Here is a 19,457-nt window from a genome sequence, read left to right as displayed (position 1 = left end):
ACTTATTTCTTTGCCCAGCTGCGGGGTGCAGGGAGCTGGGAGAGGACCATAGCTGTCAACCATCCCTTATTTGGTGGGACAGTCCCTTATCCCAGCGCCGCGTCCCGCTGCTGTCCCTTATTGATAGATGTCCCTTAAATTTCCTGGGTTTCAAAGAAAGCAGCTCCTCTCCCTCCCTCCCTGCCAGCCAGGGAGGAGGGAGGCTCCAACTGTGTTGCTTGGCTGCGTTGCTCACCCAATAAGGAGTCTAAGAACTGGGGGGGTGGAGCTTGCATGCCTTGTGCCGATCAAATCGGCCGCGCTGCCTGGGGACTCGCCTTTGCTCAGCGCTTCCCAGCGGAGAGGTGCTGGTGGTTTTCCTTGCTGCATCCCCTTTGCCGGGTTGCTGCGCTGTGGGAACCACCACTTGAGGCTTCGTTTGGCTGCTGGCTGGGCTCTCTGCCTTGGCTCAGAGGGACTCAGAAGTTGAACATACCTGTGTCCAGAAAATCCCTTATTTTGGCTGCTGGTCCCTTATTTTCGAGGCTGCTGGTCCCTTATTTTCAAATCTGTGAGTTGACAGCTATGGAGAGGACTAGGGAATTGTGGCAGGTGAAGGGGCAAGAGAAGGGCTTTCCCTGCATTCCCATGCATAAAATCCAAGCTCTGCATACACAGCATTTATATATGCTTGGGGGGGGGTTCCTCTGCAAAAGATGATAACATGGGTTTCCACTCAAGCACAATTGCTCAGAGGATCTTTCCCCTGTCTGGAGCCACCGCTGGGAGGTGGAAGAGAGAAGTTAGGCTTGCAAATACTTACAGCTGCTCAAGTCTCTGTCTGAGCGTTTCCCAGACTCTGAGTCACCCACTGGAAACTCAGTTCTCTTACCTTGGTCATTGGTTCACATGAAGTGCTTGGCTTGTGCATTTGACCCTGAGGATCCTAGGCTGGAATGGACCAAAAGGGACGTCAGGCCAGCAAATGCTCACCTTTGAGTTTGGGACTTCAGTGGTCAGTCCCTGCCCCAGGAAATAATCAGAATGCCATAAGCATCTGCATAACAAATCAGAAAATTCCAAGAAAGCCCCCCAAATACATTTCTATCATGGAAGGGCCAGTCTGAAGGAACAAGCAACCCAGTGTTTTCTAAGTAGTGGTTATATTTTGGGGGTACTGATCAGGTTTGTGCCCCTAATCCCTTGCAATGTTGGCCAAGGACACATGGTTGGGATGTGCATGGCCATCTGTGATCTGAATGCATATAATAATAATAATAATAATAATAATAATAATAATAAATTATTTGTACCCCGCCCATCTGTCTGGGTTTCCCCAGCCACTCTGGGCGGCTTCCAAGAAAGACCCAAAATACACTAAGATGTCACACATTAAAAACTTCCCAGATGTCTTCTGAATGTCAGGTAGTTGTTTATCTCTTTGACATCTGATGGGAGCGTGTTCCACAGGGTGGGCACCACTACCAAGAAGGCCCTCTGCCTGGTTCCCTGTAGCTTTGCTTCTCGCAATGAGGGAACCGCAAGAAGGCCCTCGGCGCTGGACCTCAGCGTCCAGGCAGAACAATGGGGGTGGAGACTCTCCTTCAGGTATACTGGGCCAAAGCCGTTTAGGACTTTAAAGGTCAACACCAACCCTTTGAATTGTGCTTGGAAATGTACTGGGAGCCAATGTAGATCTTTCAAGACCGGTGTTATGTGATCTTGGCGGCCGCCCCCAGTCACCAGTCTATATGGTAGCACTGCAAGGATTCCTGGAATGGCAGGGTGGCCTGTTTTGCAGAGGGCAGTCCTTTGTTTGAAGGTGTGCTCTGTTAGTAGAACGGCTACCTGGTCCAAGTGTGACTGAAAGATAAGGCTTCCCCACTGTGGACAGATGTATTGTGATTTAAATTATTATGGTTATTTCTGTATTTGCATCTATCCTGATAAATTACCACCTGCTAATCTGTGTCCCCTTTTGGGCTGAAGCGCAAGTGGCCATCCTGTGGGGTGGACAAGTTGTGGCACACCCATTTCAGGTGACAATATTTCCTTGGGAGAACCACAGAGTCATTACTAGACAGAACAATATGGCAGAACCCCTTTCAGTTCTTGTAAGAACTAAATCTGTATAGAGCATCTTTTCCAAGGAAATGTTATACAGTGGTACCTCGGGTTAAGTACTTAATTAGTTCCGGAGGGCTGTACTTAACCTGAAACTGTTCTTAACCTGAAGCACCACTTTAGCCAATGGGGTCTCCCGCTGCTGCCGTGTCGCCGGAGCACAATTTCTGTTCTCATCCTGAAGCAAAGTTCTTAACCTGAAGCACTATTTCTGGGTTAGCGGAGTCTGTAACCTGAAGCGTATGTAACCCGAGGTACCACTGTACGTGGAAAGTCCATGTCTCGGAGGCCTGTTCTCTGAGGATGCAAGGAAGAAAAGAAAACCTGGAAATGTTAAGAGTGGGGTGTGAATTGTGCTGAATTGCATGGGGTGGGAGAGAAGGCTTTTATTTGTTTGTTGTTTAGGATGGTGACGTACCTGTGGCAAAGTTTTAATGAAAAGTAGTATGGGGAAGAGGATAGTGGTCTCTAAAACATATCTGAATCACTGTATCCTTCTTTTGGAATAGCCTTTGGAACCAGGTAACCTGTGACCCTGAAGATGTTGTTGAACTCCAAGTCCCATCAGCTGTAGGCAGCATGGCCAGTGGGGTCAGGGGTGATGGGATGTCTAGAAACATCTGGAGAATTGAAGTCCCACCCCCACCCCACTTTCAGAGGGTGTCAGGGGAGCCATGTATCTTGAGGGGAGGGCCTGAATATTAGAACAACTTAGAAGGCCTTTAGCATTCCAGATGCTTTGGCAGGTTACAAATCTATAAACAAACATGCACACCCAGTTGTTGCTACTGTTGTTGAATGGGGCCAGGTGTTAATTAGAGGGAAACCAATCAAGGACTGGGTTTGTAAGGTAGTTGGTGTAACTGCTCTAGGAGAGAAGGAGCCATCAGAGATTTAAAAAAAACAAAAAATAAAACCAAAGCTATGCGTGTCTTAGTAACAGGCAGATTGTGATAGTGTAGATGGAGAGGAAGCCTTGAGAGGGAAGATAATTTTGAGCACTGGGGAAGAAAAGATTGCCATCGTTGTGTAAATGAGTGGAGATTAGGCCTTTCTCGGAAACGTCATAACTAGCAGTTCATGATGCGGCGATAGAGCTTGTGCTTTGCTTGCCGAAGGTCCCAAGACACAGAGTTGCCATGGAGTCAACCAAAAATCCCCTAGTGCAGTGGTTTCCAATTAGCTAAGTACTGTGGGTCTCCAGTTTTTCAAAAGCCAAGCCACAGACCCCCTACTTTTGAAAATGCTGATATCTCTATGGTGCCACAGACCCACTGGGAACACCAATTGGGAACTGCTGCCCTAGTGCTACTCTCTGGTAGTGACTCTATAAGTAGGAGTGGAGCCACTGCAGTACAATGCCTCCCACTCTCAACTCTCAGAGCCACTGCAGAAGGATACTGTTGTCAGGTGTATTGAATGCCTGTGCAAATCTGTGTAGGCCTGTGCCCTCCTTAAGTCCCTTAAGTACTGGAACACACCTTTAGTGTCATGATAGTACAGACATTTCAGAATGGCATCTTTTCCCGATCCCTTTCACTTTCCTTTTTTGGCACAGAGACTCCTTTAGAAGTGCTGATAAGCAATCTTTACCAAGAGACAAAAAAGAGAAACACAACTCTCTTGAGTTTGTTGGATCCTCTTGGAAGTTTCCAGCACATGCACACACAAAAAAAATTTTTTTAATTGGACTGCATACAAAATTTGGCAGGAATCTGAGGGGATAGCCAAGAGCGAGTCAGACTTTTCAGATCCAGGTTTAGATCTCAGATCATGAAAATGTGGACACCAGCAGTGTCCGACCTATGGTATGCTTCAAGGCTCTCATCACTGCTCGGTTTTTATTGTAAACTGTTAGAAGAAACCCTCTAGACTTGAGCTGATAGTTTGATTCTGGTTCTAATTTTTTTTAATCAATCTGAAAGCAGAGGTATTCACAGCTGTTGCCAAGGGGATGTGGTTAAAGAGACTGAATCAGAAAAACACACAGCTGGAGTGTGAGCCAAGAGCTGCGTCCAAGCACCTCCTGCAGCTTTGCAAAGGATCCTGGGGCACAACATCACAGCCCTTGAAATACAGTCTCTTGAACCCTCCCTGTCTTCAACATAAACCTCAGCCATCCTCTGCCTCAAATTTATTTGTAGAATGTGCACTTCTGTGGTCTATTGTGCTTTGCACATGCACACTAAGTTCAATGCACCTTACTTCCTGGTAAGGGACTGCAGCCTCATCTTCTAAGCAGACCCTGTGTGTTCCACTTCTTCTTGTAAGTTCTCTATTTGGGTAGTTATTTTAGTTCTTCTCCTTTGCACCTGTTCCAGTTCAAATACCTCAGGGTGGCCACAGATGATCAAAACAAGACCATATTGCAGTTCCAGTTACAGATAGGTAGCCATGTTGGTCTGCCATAGTCAAAACAAAATAAAAAAATTCCTTCCAGTAGCACCTTAAAGACCAACTAAGTTAGTTCATGGTATGAGCTTTCGTGTGCATGCACACTTCTTCAGATACACTGAAACAGAAGTCACCAGACCCTTCTATATAGTGAGAAGGTGGGGAGGGGTATTACTCAGAAGGGTGGTGGGATTGGGTGATTGGCAGATAGCTGTGATGAGCCTGTTGACGACTCTTAACGACTGCAATAGGTCTTACAGGAAAAAGCAAGGGGTGAGAAGGTGAAAAATGGCTTTGTCATGTATAATGAGATAAGAATCCAATGTCTTTGTTCAGACCAGGTCTCTCCATGGTTTTAAGTTTGGTGATAAGTTGCAATTCAGCAGCTTCTCTTTCCAGTCTATTTCTGAAATTCCTTTGTAATAGAACAGCTACTTTGAGATCTTGTATAGAATGTCCTGGGAGATTGAAGTGTTCTCCTACTGGTTTCTCTGTCTTGTGATTCCTGATGTCAGATTTATGTCCGTTTATTCTTTGGCATAAGGTTTGGCCTGTTTGTCCAATATAGAGAGCTGAAGGACACTGTTGGCATTTGATGGCATACACAATGTTAGACGATGAGCAATTAAATAGTCCCGAGATGGTATGTGTGATGTTGTAGGGGCCAGTAATGGTGTTGTCCGGGTGTATGTGGCAGCAAAGTTGGCATCTGGGTTTATTGCAGGCTCTGGTGCCGGTGTCCGTGTTAAGTCTGGTTGTAGTATTATTGTGGGTTAGGAGTTGTTTAAGATTGGGTGGCTGTCTGTAGGCAATGAAAGGTCTTCCTCCCAGAGCTTGAGAAAGAGAACTGTCATTGTCCAGGAGAGGTTGTAGATCTCTGATGATGCGTTGTACTGTTTTAACTTGGGAGCTGTATGTGATGACTAGAGGTGTTCTGTTATTTTCTTTTTTGGGTCTGTCTTGCAGCAAGTTCTCTCTGGGTATCAGTCTGGCTCTGTTGATCTGTTGTCTAACTTCATCTGCTGGGTATTTTAGTTCTAAAAAGGTTTGCTGTAGATCTCTTAGGTGAGAGTCTCTGTCTGTAGAATTGGAACAGATGCGGCTGTAACGTAGTGCCTGGCTATATACAATGGACTGTTTGGTATGTTTGGGATGGTAGCTAGAGGCTACCCAATCCCAATCCCACCACCCTTCTGAGTAATACCCCTCCCCACCTTCTCACTATATAGAAGGGTCTGGTGACTTCTGTTTCAGTGTATCTGAAGAAGTGTGCATGCACACGAAAGCTCATACCAAGAACTAACTTAGTTGGTCTTTAAGGTGCTACTGGAAGGAATTTTTTTATTTTGTTTTGCATATTGCAGTTGTCTTTGATGAGGGCTTGCCTGATTTTATGAGTACTTCTTGTTCTCCACTGAATATTCTGCTCCTCATATTTTGTCCTCCAAATGGCCTTTGCTTTGTACCTAGATAACAGTTTAGTGGTTTCATAGTTTTCCATTGGTCGAGATCCCCAGGCCTCTTTGCTTCAACGTAAGTTCCAGCAAGAGTTGCCAACCAACCCCATGCTTGGATAGTTCACTTGGTAGAGCATAAGACTCTTAATCTCAGGTTCATGGGTTTGAGCCCCACATTGCGCAAAAGATTCCATGCGTTGCAGGGAGTTGGACTAGATCACCCTTGTGGTCATCTCTGATTCTATGATAGCTCAGTGATAACCAGAAGACTCCATCTTGGCCTGCTCTAGTGCCTTTAACAGCAGCTTGATCAGCAGGGCTGCTCCCCAAAGGGTGGCTTTAAGCATTCAGAGGCAGATTTAGGGGAGCATGACCAGTTCAGTCACACTGGGCACCAGCGGTCATTCGCAGGCACCCTCCTGAGGGTTGCTGGAGGGCGCTGAGGGGAAGGCAGCGGAGGGGGATGCAGCAGCCCAGTGTGCTGGGAGCCGAGCCCTGGGCTGTGCTGATTTGGGGAGCGGCATACCGGGGCATCTGGACTTGGGCGTCACTTTGTGCTCCAGAGTGCTGCCCCCAAAATAAGCACCACCCAGGGCACCCCACCCTCCCCGTCCCCCATTGGCTACGCTACTGCTGGGCACAGAGCCTCGGGGGTGCTGCCAGGGATGCCACAACTATTATTTAGAATGCAGCGCAAGGCAGAAGGTAGCTGAATTTTGGTATCGCACAAGGCACTGCTGAAATTTGTGACCCTAAGATCAGCCGCTCTTCTTTTGTAAGGATTGACATTTGTTCTGATTCAGCAGTAAACAGCAGGTTTTCTTGAGGGAAGAGGCGGGGGGGAAAGAAATGCCTTTTGGACCTGTGCTTAGAAATCACAGGACAAGTGTGGAAGAGCACTCAAGACTAAATATCAGGAAGAAATTTCTGATAGTGAGAGCTGTTTGGCAGTGGAACGGACTCCCTTGGGAGATGGCGGTCTTCCCTTCATTGGAAGTTTTTAAACAGGTTGGGTGACCATCTGTCAGGGATGCCTGAGTTGTGATTCTTGCATTATAGGGGGTTGAACTAGATAGATGACTCCTGGCATCCCCTCCAACTCTACAGTTCTAAAATTCTTCTACTGCAAAACCAAAAACCAAAAAACCAACCTTTGTGAAAGATCTAGATGGGTGGTCAATATTTGCATCTGTGTGGCATGTGTGCCAGTGTCCCCACACTTTCCATGAGCTGAATCAGAACAAATGTCAGTCCTTACAACACAAAAATGGCGGATACAACAACTTAAATGGCCGATCTTGGGGTCTCAATTTTCAGCGGTGCCCTGTGCGATGCCAAAATTCAGCTCCCCTCCATCTTGCACTGCATTCTAAGTAATGGAAGCTGGTGCACGTGGTTTCGTTGGCACCTGTTTCATGCCACGTCTGCTTGCGCAGTGGGAGCTGTCCATTTTGGCTTGGTGCTGTTCTCTTGTTCTGAGGAGAAAATGGCCTGTGACAATGATATTTATCTGCAGCCTGAAGATAAAAATTGATCTTCATAACTAGGTTCACCATAGTTTAGGGAGACACATAGTTTCTCTTCTTATCTCTTCTATATCTCAACTTGGTCCCCTCCCGCTCTTTCCTTTTTCCTTCTGTGATGGAACTCCTATTTGGGGACTTCCGTGGCTTTTTTCTGGCCCTGGATAGTTGGCCTTGGTGAAGATTTGACGTTTTCATCCCCAAAAAGTTTTTGATTTGAGTTTCTACTGAAATGAGGCTGCATTTTAATGTTGTACTTTAATCTTGTTTTTAAGTTGTATTTTAATCAATTGTTTTATACTCGGTGTTAGCCGCCCTGGGCTGGGGAGGGTGGGGTATAAATTATTATTATTATTATTATTATTATTATTATTATTATTATTATTATACTCCCATAAGATTAGAATTCTGAAATACTAGACATTAAATGCCCCCTCCAAGAAAAGGCTGTGAAAGGACTAAACCCATACAAGGAATGTAATCTGGTTCTTGGTACCAGTTCAGATTATGATGCAGCAAGACTCATCACTCATAATAATTTGCTTGTGTTTTATTTCATTTTTTTAAAAAGTGGGGAGTCCAAAGCCACTTTGCTCTACCCACAAATTCCCCCAGGATGTGGGTTCAAGATGGGAGAGGAGGGCAAGGATTGCTTGAGGTATGGAGAGACATGTACTTTACCTCATAATCTGTGTGGGGAAACAGGAGGTAGGGCCTTGTTTACTCTACCATAGATGCAATAGTGTCGCTGATGGAAGTGTGGAAGAACTCTGCAGCTCCTTGCCACCCCTGATGCCACTTCCCCTTTCACGGAAGGTACATGGGGCAGAGTTACCTCAAGGTGTCTGTGCTGGTATAGTTGGGGCAGCACGTGCCTGCATGGGGTGTGTTGAATGGGGCTGGTGAAAGGGCTAGAAATTTCCACTCTGACCTTTATGGGTCTTTTGCTAGCTAGCCATATTTAAGGGATGATGAGCCATCTCACTGCGGTTGAAAAATGTGATGAACACATAACCATCCCAGCCAGCCATGCCACTCAGCACTTTTGGGCAGGAAGTAAACGTGTTGGGGAAACATGGTCATATGTCCCCATCCATATGGGATGGGGAAGTCAATTGTGCAACTCAAACGGGGCTTGCTCCTTTCAACTTTCTGAGTTCATGTATGCGCTTGTTGGCATCTGTCTGTCTTGGGAGACAACAGAGGAGTGTGCCTTTCGGAGCGAAGTCAAACCATTGGAGAGTTACAGCACCTGTTGTGAGTCTGGAGACTGATATAGGAGAGACATGTTTTGTTGCAGCTGGGGCGTCTGGTTGTACTGCTGCAAGGTCATTCTTCCTCAACCCATCTCTTCTGCTAAATTTTGCTCCATGGCTCCACCTAGGAATTCACAAGTGTTAATTGCCACTGGCTTTAAATTTTGTGTCTCAGGGTTATAATTTGAAATACGCGGCTCCCTTCTACGAATGGATTGAAGACTTACACAAACTTGCAACATATGAACAACTTGCATATAAGCGCAGACTTGCCATGGACAAATTCAGTGAAATTTGGAATCCATTCTTACAAATACAGTAATAGGTTAAGATCTGGTGAAATACAATAATAACCTTGTAAAATATAGTTTTGTGTTTTTTCCCCTCCCCCCTTTATTTTCTTTTCTACACGGGTTCTGTTTCTCTTTCTCTTTTTCTCTCTTTTATTTACATATCACCATGTTTGGTGCACATACCGGTATAATTATATACTTTTTGAACTTTCAATAAAGATGTTTAAAACAAAACAAAATAAAATAGATGTTTTTTAAATATGTAGCAGATGAATGTACATGCAAAGTTCTAGAAGGAAACCTGTTGGTACTGCTTACATGATAGTAAGAATAAGAATAAAAATAGGGCTGGGGGAATCCCTTAGAGCAGGTAGATCTGCTGTTGGTCACACCTTGGCAGCTTTGCTTAGAGTTACGGATAACTCTAAGCAGAATCCAGGGGGAACTAGAAGGCAGTGATAGAACTGAATGCGCTGCATGTTTTGCACTACGTTGAGCCATGGTGGTCGTGTTGCTGAGTCTCATTCTCAGCTTATGTTCCTTCTCTGTGCTCTCCTTCCAGTTCCTGTGCCTCAAGAACATCCGAACCTTCCTCGCTGCATGCTGTGAGAAGTTTGGTCTGCGCAAGAGCGAGTTGTTTGAGGTCTTCGACTTGTTTGACGTCAGGGATTTTGCAAAGGTCTGATTGCTTCATCTGCCTTCTTCACAAAAAATACAGTTTTCATAGGCACTTTGTTATTGTCATCAAAGGAGTCAAGGTAGCCTGTGAATGTGATACAAATCTGTTTCATACATAAAATATAGCTTTGTAAAATAAGTGTCTTAGCCACAATAGCCAATAGTCTCCATGTGCAATACATGCTAGCAAACTGATACATGTAAATATAATACTCAGCTGTAACATGACACATAAAATGTGCATGCTCTAAACAGATCACATGCTTGCACAGAAAAGTTATGGATATGCAAGCTACCCAAAACTCATGTGCTTTTTTGTGGTTCTTCAAGAAAACACCAAAATATTCCATGCCTCTTAAAACACTTGTATGTTCAGGAGTCCTGAGGAAATGCAGACACGCCCATTCCCAAGCCAAGCCCCACTTCCGACTTAGCAGCTGGTGCTGCAGTGCTCAGTGAGTGCAACTGTCAGGAAACAGCCAAAATAATGGAAACATGCTATTTATCCGTATTTATCAATAATGGTCGTTTGCCATACTTTGTGGTTTTGATAACAAATAAGTGATTTATATTAGGGAACAAATTATCTTTAAGAATAAGCCCAAGTTCAGAGGTCATGACCGCTTCCTTGTTTGCAATAACACCTGCAGTCACATCTGCATTGGGTCTCGGTCCTGTATACCTGAAGGAGCGTCTCCACCCCTATCATCCAGCCCGGACACTGAGGTCCAGCGCTGAGGGCCTTCTGGCGGTTCATTCACTGCGAGAAGTGAGATTACAGGGAACCAGGCAGAGGGCCTTCTCGGTGGTGGCGCCTGCCCTGTGGAATGCCCTCCCAGCAGATGTCAAGGCAATAAATAACTATGTTACTTTTAAAAGACAACTAAAGGCGGCCATGTTTAGGGAAGTTTTTCATGTCTGATGCTGTATGGTTTTTAATATTCGGTTGGAAGCTGCCCAGAGTGGCTGTGGAAACCCAGCCAGATGGGCGGGGTATAAATAATAAGTTGTTGTTGTTGTTATAAATTATTATTAACTAGAGTTTTGACGTCACTTGAAGCTTTGATCTCAAGACAAGAATGTTCTATGGAGCAGAAGATGGCAGCTTGGCCAGCCAGGGGGCAGGTGCTGGCCATGTCTGATGCCTCAAGGATGGAGCCAGAAGAGAAAAAGGGAGGTGGCGTCCCCCAAGTGTTGTGGGAATGAGTTCTAAGCATCTTTTTACAAAAGGGAACATACATAAGGAAGAAGGAACTTGTGGTTTAAACCACTGCTTGAGTCTTCCGTACAGGTGTGTCTGTCAGACCTTCCAGGCAGGCAGATATTCTCATTTACTGGATCTGCTGCCCACATTTTATCATTCCAAGCAGCTGCGTGATCATTCACAATCTCTGAGGCAGCAAAATGTCTTGAGTTAGCCTCAGTGCAAAATCACCCTGAGCGCAGCATTGCCTTTGAAGGAGGGAGATACTGTATTCACACCAAAGCTTTGGGAGCTGCCTGACAGCATGTAAACAACATTCCCTGACCTCCCGCTCTCTGCTCAGTAGGCTAGAAAGCAAGCAGACGCTTGCCCACAACAGGATATGAAATGCAGCAGCCAAACCACGCAGGCGAGTTGCAGTGGGCATGTTCTAGAGGAGGAAGCCTGTAACACGTGCAATCTCGCTGCAAAGGGTTTCCTTTAAGCCAAAGGTTTATTTTAAAATGCTAGCACAAGGTTTCCATTCTTAGCTAATGTTTGCCTGGCTGCAGAGAAAAGTGTGGAAAGATTGAGTGAAATGAGTGGAAGGATCATAGAATGAGAAGTGTAGGGGAGTATGATGGTCATCCAATTTAATGTCCTAATGTAGCTTATCTTATACCAGGGCCGGCCCTACGATGAGACAGAGAGAATCAGCTGCCTCAGGTGGCAGATGCTGAGGTAGGGGGAGCAGCCAGAGCTTGAGTGTCACTTGGCCTGCCCTGTACCAGCTACACTAGCTTGAGACCCTCAAGTGCACTGGGAGACATTGTACTTTCACCAGTACTGGAGTAAGAGGCAACTACCAGTCCAGCTGGCTTCTGTGGACAAGATGGTGCCCTAGGGGAGAACTCCATTTTGTCCTTCACCTCAGGCAGCAAAACGTCTTGAGCCAGCCCTGTCTTCCACCTGGAACTCAATCCAAACTTGGTCTGCTCACGTACAAAATGGAGGAAGCAGGCAAAGGTCTAATTTTAACATTAAAAGGGACACATTGAAAAGGGGAGTTGAATCCTCTCTCCTCGCAGCAGTGGAGATGGGTATGGAGAAAAATGCCAGAAGCAAGGCAGGGTGTTCAGCATCCCTCGGCCACAAAAAAAAAAGCAAGTTCAGCATCCCTCGGCCACAAAAACCTTTTTTGGTAAAATTACAAAATAACAACTATCAAACACATAAGGAATTACTATAGGGTGTGAAGGGGTCTTACATCTCTACTGGCATGGCATCTGCAGATTGCTGGCCAGCTGAATTTTTCTGAGTGGAGAAAAACCAAGTTGTCTCCTCCTTCAATGAGCTTGGGCTGGCATACAAAGAACGCCCCACCCACATATTTATCAATAGCCCTTTGAGGTAGGCCCAAAGTCATCTAAGGAGCTTCATGGCCAAGTATGAGTTTGAACCTGGATGCCCAGTCTTAACTGATGTTTCTAGTCTTAACTAATGTTTATGGAAGTTTTTAATGTTTGATGCTTTATCACATTAATAATAATAATAATAATAATAATAATAATAATAATAATATGTTGGGAGCCGCCCAGAGTTGCTGGGGATTCCAGCCAGATGGGGGGCATATTATTATTATTATTATTATTATTATTATTATTATTATTATTATTTGCATTTTAAACACTACACCACACTGGTTTTTGGAGCCTGCATACCTTCTGTTTTAAATGTGACTGGGGCAGTTCTGTTAGTAGACAAATTTGGCAGTCCCATCATGCCTAATTTGACCTAAAACAGATTCCTGCTCAACCTTTTCCTGATTGCTTTTGAGAAAAAAGTTTTTGTAACAGAAGCCAGCAATGTACAGAGTGCTGGGTTTGATGGCAGGCAGTTGAGAGTCAGGTGCCCTGCTTACATCATCTCTTTTGATGCCCGCTGTCTTAGCCAACTCCTTGGATCGCTGATGCTGCAAGTCTGGCCCTATTCTTGCAGTTCTTCCAGAATCCTTGTCACAGCTGGATTTCAGCCCCACACTTGCATCAACTTTTTAAGAGCAAGGGGCACTGTAGAGCCATAGATTCTGAAAAGAGGGGGCACCTATTGCAGATACATGAAGTACCAAAATAATGAACTAATATAGGAATAACAATACAATCCAGCCGGAATCGAGCATTCTTCATATCTAAGTGAGAGATTTCAGAATAATAATAATAATAATAATTTATTATTTATACCCTGCCCATTTGGCTGGGTCCCCCCAGCCACTCTGAGCGGCTTCCAACAAAACACTAAAATACAATAACCTATTAAACATTAAAAGCTTCCCTAAACAGGGCTGCCTTTAGATGTCTTCTAAAAGTTTGGTAGTTATTTTTCTCTTTGACATCTGGTGGGAGGGCATTCCACAGCGGGTGCCACTACCGAGAAGGTCCTCTGCCTGGTTCCCTGTAACTTGGCTTCTCGCAGCGAGGGAACTGCCAGAAGGCCCTCAGCGCTGGACCTCAGCGTCCGGTTTGACAGGACTTAAAAGTGGTTAATTTTGGTTGGATTGTGCCCCTTTATATAGTGATTTTCTTAAACATTTTAAGCACTCCACACACATTATCTTAGCAATTCTTTAAACAGCCCTGTAAGACTTGCCAATAGTGTTGAGAGCTGAGGCTGATCGCTTGCCCTGTGAATTCATGGCTTAGTCAGAGGTAAAATTTGAAGCGGGGGATTCCCTTCTCACACACTGAGTCACTGTGCTGCATCAGTTCTCAGTAGCAATAATGGAAACAACAGAGGCCGCAAATGCTTTTAAAAGTATCAGACCACTTTAATAAGTCATGGCTTCCCCCAAAGACTCCTGGAAACTGTAGTTTGTTAAGGGTGCTGAGAGGGTGCTTATTCCCCTCACAGAGCTACAATTCTCAAAGTGGTTTAACAGTCAATCCCTCTCCCCAGGGAACAGTTTGCTACCATTCCGGAAATTATTATTTAAGGGGCGTCTGGAAACTGAGGAAACCGGCATTGTCCTTCATCTTCATAGTCTCTGAGTAGGAAATCAGCCCTGAGTGCTCACTGGAAGGACAGATTGTGAAGCTGAGGCTCCAGTACTTTGGCCACCTCATGAGAAGAGAAGACTCCCTGGAGAAGACCCTGATGTTGGGAAAGATGGAGGGCACAAGGAGAAGGGGGCGACAGAGGACGAGATGGTTGGATAGTGTTTTCGAGGTTACCAGCATGAGTCTGACCAAGCTGCGGGGGGCAGTGGAGGACAGGAGTGCCTGGCGTTCTCTGGTCCATGGGGTCACGAAGAGTCGGACACGACTAAACGACTAAACAACAACAACATATTTATATGTGTGCGGATTAGGGTTGCCATATTTTGAAGAGCAACAAAGAGGACACATTTGCCAACTTCTATGTTTAACAATGGATCTCTATGATGATGCTTATCATGAAAAAGAGGGCATATCTTGGAAAAAGAGGACCTATGGCAACCCTGGAATTAAAGCAGCTCTTACTTCCACCCCACCCCAAATACAGCAAGCATGACATCTCCTAAGTAGCCTTATGGGAATGTTTTCTGTCAAATTAAAATGGAACAATTGTACCTTAAGTAATTATAGTCAAGGTAACAGGAAAGGCTTAATTTATATGCAAACATTCTGGAAACATAGACTAATTTCATTGGCATTTATGCAACATGTCAGCTAAATAATGTTAACAGTACAATGTGATACACTACAACAATTAACAATTAGATCATGTTCTTCCTTTTAGTTATTTTCTACGTTGTAAAGGCTTTAGAAGTGTTTCTAAAAAGAAATCCAGAACTGGACAACCAGCTGCAAAGTAGCATTCCCTGAGCCCAGGCTACTGAGTAAAGCTCTCTTCATCTTGTGCCATTTCCCCCATCTACACTGGCTGGCTCTGCATGCCCTGGCTTGACACTGGGGACTGTTTCTCGGATGAACTTGAATTTCTGTTTATTTCATCGGGTTTTATTGTTTTGCTGTATGTTGTTATTACTGGCTCTGCTTTTTGACATTTCAACAAAAGCTGCCTTGGCTCTACAAAACATTGTGGAATATTAATGTTTTAAAGTCAATACAGTGGTACCTTGGGTTACATACACTTCAGGTTACATACGCTTCAGGTTACAGACTCCGCTAACCCAGAAATAGTGCTTCAGGTTAAGAACTTTGCTTCAGGATAAGAACAGAAATCATTCTCCGGCAGCAGCAGGAGGCCCCATTAGCTAAAGTGGTGCTTCAGGTAAAGAACAGTTTCAGGTTAACAACGGACCTCCGGAACGAATTAAGTACTTAACCCAAGGTACCACTGTAATCAAGTATGCATAGATTAAGTCCAATGTTGCTGACCACACACCTCTCTTTTTCTCTCTCTCCCTCTCTTCTTCCACGTAGGTGATTGACACCTTATCAATACTTTCGTGGACACAGGTTGCTCAGAACAAAGGGTTCGTGTAAGTGCAGTTGGCTTTCATGCGTGTCTCACACGGATGTGGCATTTTGTGAAACTGTTGTAAAACTAGGGGCTGCACCTTTGCTCACTCTACTCCCCTGCCATCTCTGCTCACATTAACACGCCCCCCCCAGAGTTTCTCCTTCCCACCCCATGCAACTGCGAAGCTCATGTCACCTTCCATTGTGGTGGTGTGGTTAAGAGCGGTAGACTCGTAATCTGGTGAACCAGGTTCGCTTCCCTGCTCCTCCACATGCAGCTGCTGGGTGACCTTGGGCTAGTCACACTTCTTTGAAGTCTCTCAGCCCCACTCACCTCACAGAGTGTTTGTTGTGGGGGAGGAAGAGAAAGGAGAATGTTACCTGCTTTGAGACTCCTTCGGGTAGTGATAAAGTGGGATATTAAATCCAAGCTCTTCTCTTCTTCTTCCCAACCTAGTTTCTGAAGCCACTTCTCTCTTGTATTCTGCAGTGCTGCTTTGCACCCTAGTTTTCACCTGCACCACATGTCCATGCCTTCTTTTGTGAGACCCCCCTTTCACACCCCATGGTAACCTCCTGCATCTTCCTCCTCCCACAAAGTACATCTAGTAAGTCCAATTATTAAGCCACCATCCCCTTCAGGCCCTTTCGTGCCCCAGTTTTCCTCTTCAACCCCATACAATTACTTCCTGCTTTTCTCAACAATCCCTTTCATGCAGATCATCCCCCATTTCCATGCCATCTCTTCTCTCTCCTGTGGTGCAACCCCCTTTGTGATTGTGTGCACACGCACACCCACCGGCCGTATTGTCATCTCCAACCCCTTTTTCCTATCTCTTTAAAAAAAAAAAAAAAAAAAACTCCCTTGCACACAGACCACTGTTTTGATTGTTCCTCCCTTCTCTCTACTCAAACAACAGCAGAAGTTTGAGTAGGTGTGGAGGAACATTGAGGTGAAAATTGTGGTTTTTAACAATGGCAAAGGTTTCAGTAAATCAGGGGTGGAGGGACAATACAGGTTGTTTTTTTTAAAAAATATATAAAAAAGATAACCAACAAATTTTAACAAGGAGAAATAGCAGAAATGGGTACGACAGAAACTAACACCAAAAAGCCTAACATACACAGCCCGCCCCAACTTTCTCCTGGCTGCAGGCAAGCCTTGTTTTAATCTGCCACTTCCTCTCATCCCTTTCATTATAAGAAAAAGACAGCTCCCGTTCCCTTATGGGTTATCCAAGGGCCCGTATAGAGTCCTTACATAGGTTTCCTATCGGAAGGAGAAAATAACAGAGGCCAACCAGAGAATATTGAGAGAAGCAAGGCAGCTAGTAAGCCTGATCTTTATTAATTGTTGCAACAGGGTCCCAACTCACCACATGCAAGAGGCAGGAGGGACCCAGAACAATGGTGAGCAAGCCCTTATATAGACTTTGGAAGTTGCTCACCCTGTAGCCAGAGACCACCCCCCAAAACATCATACATACATCACAGAAAGAGGCGGTCTACAGCAGAAATCTTGTCTGCCAGGATACCTGATAATGGTCACTGGTTGCATTAGCTAGACAGCCTACCCATTCTTTTGTGATGGTAAATACTTTAATTCCGGAATCCAGGTCACAGGCTCATCCTATTCATACACACATACGCCCTTAAGACAGGTAAGCAAAACACAATGGAGAGGCTTTTTCATTTCTTTCCTCCTTGCAGAGAAATATTTGAGGTCACTAGGAGAGTCAAAATATTTTGAGAGAGTCAAAATAACTTCAGGATTGTTTCAGACACGTGGTTTATATACTCATGTATAATAATAATAATATGAGACCTTGGAATTCCTGTAACACTTTCTTAATCTACTCATACCTCTGCTGCTGTTTAAAATCACTTTTTCCTCTCTAGCGTATTTGCATTCCTGCTTTACTGCTGTTGTTTAAAACCACCAATTTCCTCTGTGTCTCTCCATCCCTGCTTTATTCAAAACTCTGCTGTTGTTTTAAACCACCATTTCCCTCTCGGTTTTCCCCATCCCTGCCTTGCTCAAAGTGCCAGTTTGGCTTCACCAAAGAGGGGAGCCATGAACCTTTTCGTGGTCTACTCCAGCCCAGTTCTATTGACAACTGGGCCAGAAAGAGAAGATATGTTCACAGCTATCTGTATGCCAAATAAGCTTACGGCACTCAGTACCTTAAATTTTCCTTGACTAGAGACCAACCACTGAAGTTGCAAATAATAAATATTATTGCTAAGTCCGCAATAAATCTTAGGCAGTGGCTACTTTGCCGACAATGTGTTGGCCTTAGATGACAGATGTTCATCCAAAAGAAGGTTGGTGGTTCGAATCCCCACAACGGGGTGAGCTCCCATTGCTCAGTCCCTGCTCCTGCCAACCTAGCAGTTTGAAAACACATCAAAATGCAAGTAGGTACCGCTCTGGTTTTGCCAGAAGCAGCTTAGTCATGCTAGCCACATGACCTGGAAAAACTGTCTGCGGACAAACACTGGCTCCCTCAGCCAGTAAAACAAGATGAGCACCGCAACCCCAGAGTCATTCGCGACTGGACATAACTGTCAGGGGTCCTTTACCTTTACCTTTTTACTTTACCGACAATCTGTAGCCTTTAGGTGACAGATAAGTTCATCCAAAAGAAGTTACCAAGCAAGGGGCTGCAGCATCTGAAATAAGCATCCTCTGATACCACTATAAATGCAATATCTATATAGGCAGATATATAGTTGCAGTTACTTGAGTAGCTTGTGGATATTACATTCTGATCTTAAACCATCTTTGTTATTTTATAGGCCGTTCCCTACAGAGGACAGCATCGCTGATGATGATATATACAGTGGCTTATCAGATCAGATTGAGTAAGGAGCAAGACCATTCTGGGAGGGGAGGGGGAAATCATTCATGCCAAAAGTTGCTGCTTTTCCCTTGAAAGAATGCATGACATCAGAAAACGATCAAGTGGATCTTTTTCCTATCACTGTACGCTGGCAGAACCTTCTCCTGAATTCCTGCTGCTTCTACGATTGCTAAAGGCACAGAAGTATTGACAGGAAAATGATCGTCATTGTGCCAATAAGCTTCTCTCAGGAATACAGGTCTTTGAAAGTAACTGAGGGCGGTCTGGATAGCGACTTGAGGCGGACTCCCGTGACCCATGGCAACTGAAGCCACATGGGTCTCATTCCAACAAAATCTACCTTCTCTCGTGTCAGGGGTGGGAGGGCTAAAGTTCTTTCTCTCTCCCTTTCCACCAGTGACACCATGGAGGAAGATGATGACCTCTATGATTGTGTGGAAAATGAGGAGGCTGAAGGAGATGACATCTACGAGGATCTGATGAGGTCAGAGCCAAGTGTCATGCCGGTAAGTGGCCAGGAGTTGGTGATCTATTGCAAGGCACAATTACTGCTGCCGGATCCACCCACCATCAGAAGAAAGTCATTGTGCAGTTCGTCAAAGAAAGACTTTGCATGATTTATGTGGGTAGAAAAGGTAAAGGACCTCTGGACGGTTAAGTCCAGTCAAATTTGACTATGGCAGACACCCCCAAACTCGGCCCTCCAGCTGTTTTGGGACTACAATTCCCATCATCCCTGACCACTGGTTCTGTTAGCTAGGGATGATGGGAGTTGTAGTCCCGAAACAGCTGGAGGGCTGAGTTTGGGGGTGCCTGGACTATGGGGTGCCACGCTCATCTCTGCTTTCAGGCCGATTTATCTATCAGATTTATCTCTCAGACACAGCAAGCATTTTACAGCCTGCAACTTGTTCATCTTCACAGCAGCCCTGTAGAGTAGTCCCTAGTCGCCATTTTAGAAAGATTAAATAGAAGCAAACGAGTCATTCCTGTTTTATTTATTTCTTATTGATTTATTAAATTTATCATGAAAAGATCTAGGGCAGTTCACAGAATAAAATACAAGATAATTAAGCCAAAACAACAAAACAATAACCACAACTGTTATGTACTGAAGTTCTCACCCTGGGCCAGCAGGGGGATACTGTAGATAGTTATGCAAATGAAGGATCGAAAAGTGGCGTTCAGTGATTGGATAGTTTTAGAAAATGGCAACAGTTACATTGTTCTGGAGCTCTATATAAGC

General features: G+C 44.8%; 1 protein-coding gene across 7 annotated transcripts in view; it reads left to right on the top strand.

The window, feature by feature from the left end:
• The window catches only part of VAV1 (vav guanine nucleotide exchange factor 1), a 74,854-nt gene that overhangs the window by 12,636 nt on the left and 42,761 nt on the right, over nucleotides 1-19,457 (top strand). For 6 of the 7 annotated variants that reach the window (XM_079960015.1, XM_079960012.1, XM_079960011.1 and 3 more), the window contains exons 2-5: nucleotides 9,589-9,705; nucleotides 15,309-15,367; nucleotides 18,147-18,212; nucleotides 18,609-18,717. In XM_079960015.1, coding sequence (XP_079816141.1) covers nucleotides 9,589-9,705; nucleotides 15,309-15,367; nucleotides 18,147-18,212; nucleotides 18,609-18,717 — 351 coding nt within the window. Of the gene's footprint in view, nucleotides 1-9,588; nucleotides 9,706-15,308; nucleotides 15,368-16,847; nucleotides 17,009-18,146; nucleotides 18,213-18,608; nucleotides 18,718-19,457 lie in introns of those variants that run through there. The other variant, XM_079960017.1, reaches the window with a different exon arrangement.

The sequence above is a fragment of the Podarcis cretensis genome (genome assembly GCF_951804945.1).
Source record: "Podarcis cretensis genome assembly, chromosome: 17".
Taxonomy (NCBI): domain Eukaryota; kingdom Metazoa; phylum Chordata; class Lepidosauria; order Squamata; family Lacertidae; genus Podarcis; species Podarcis cretensis.
This window is presented reverse-complemented; position numbering and strand designations above follow the sequence as displayed.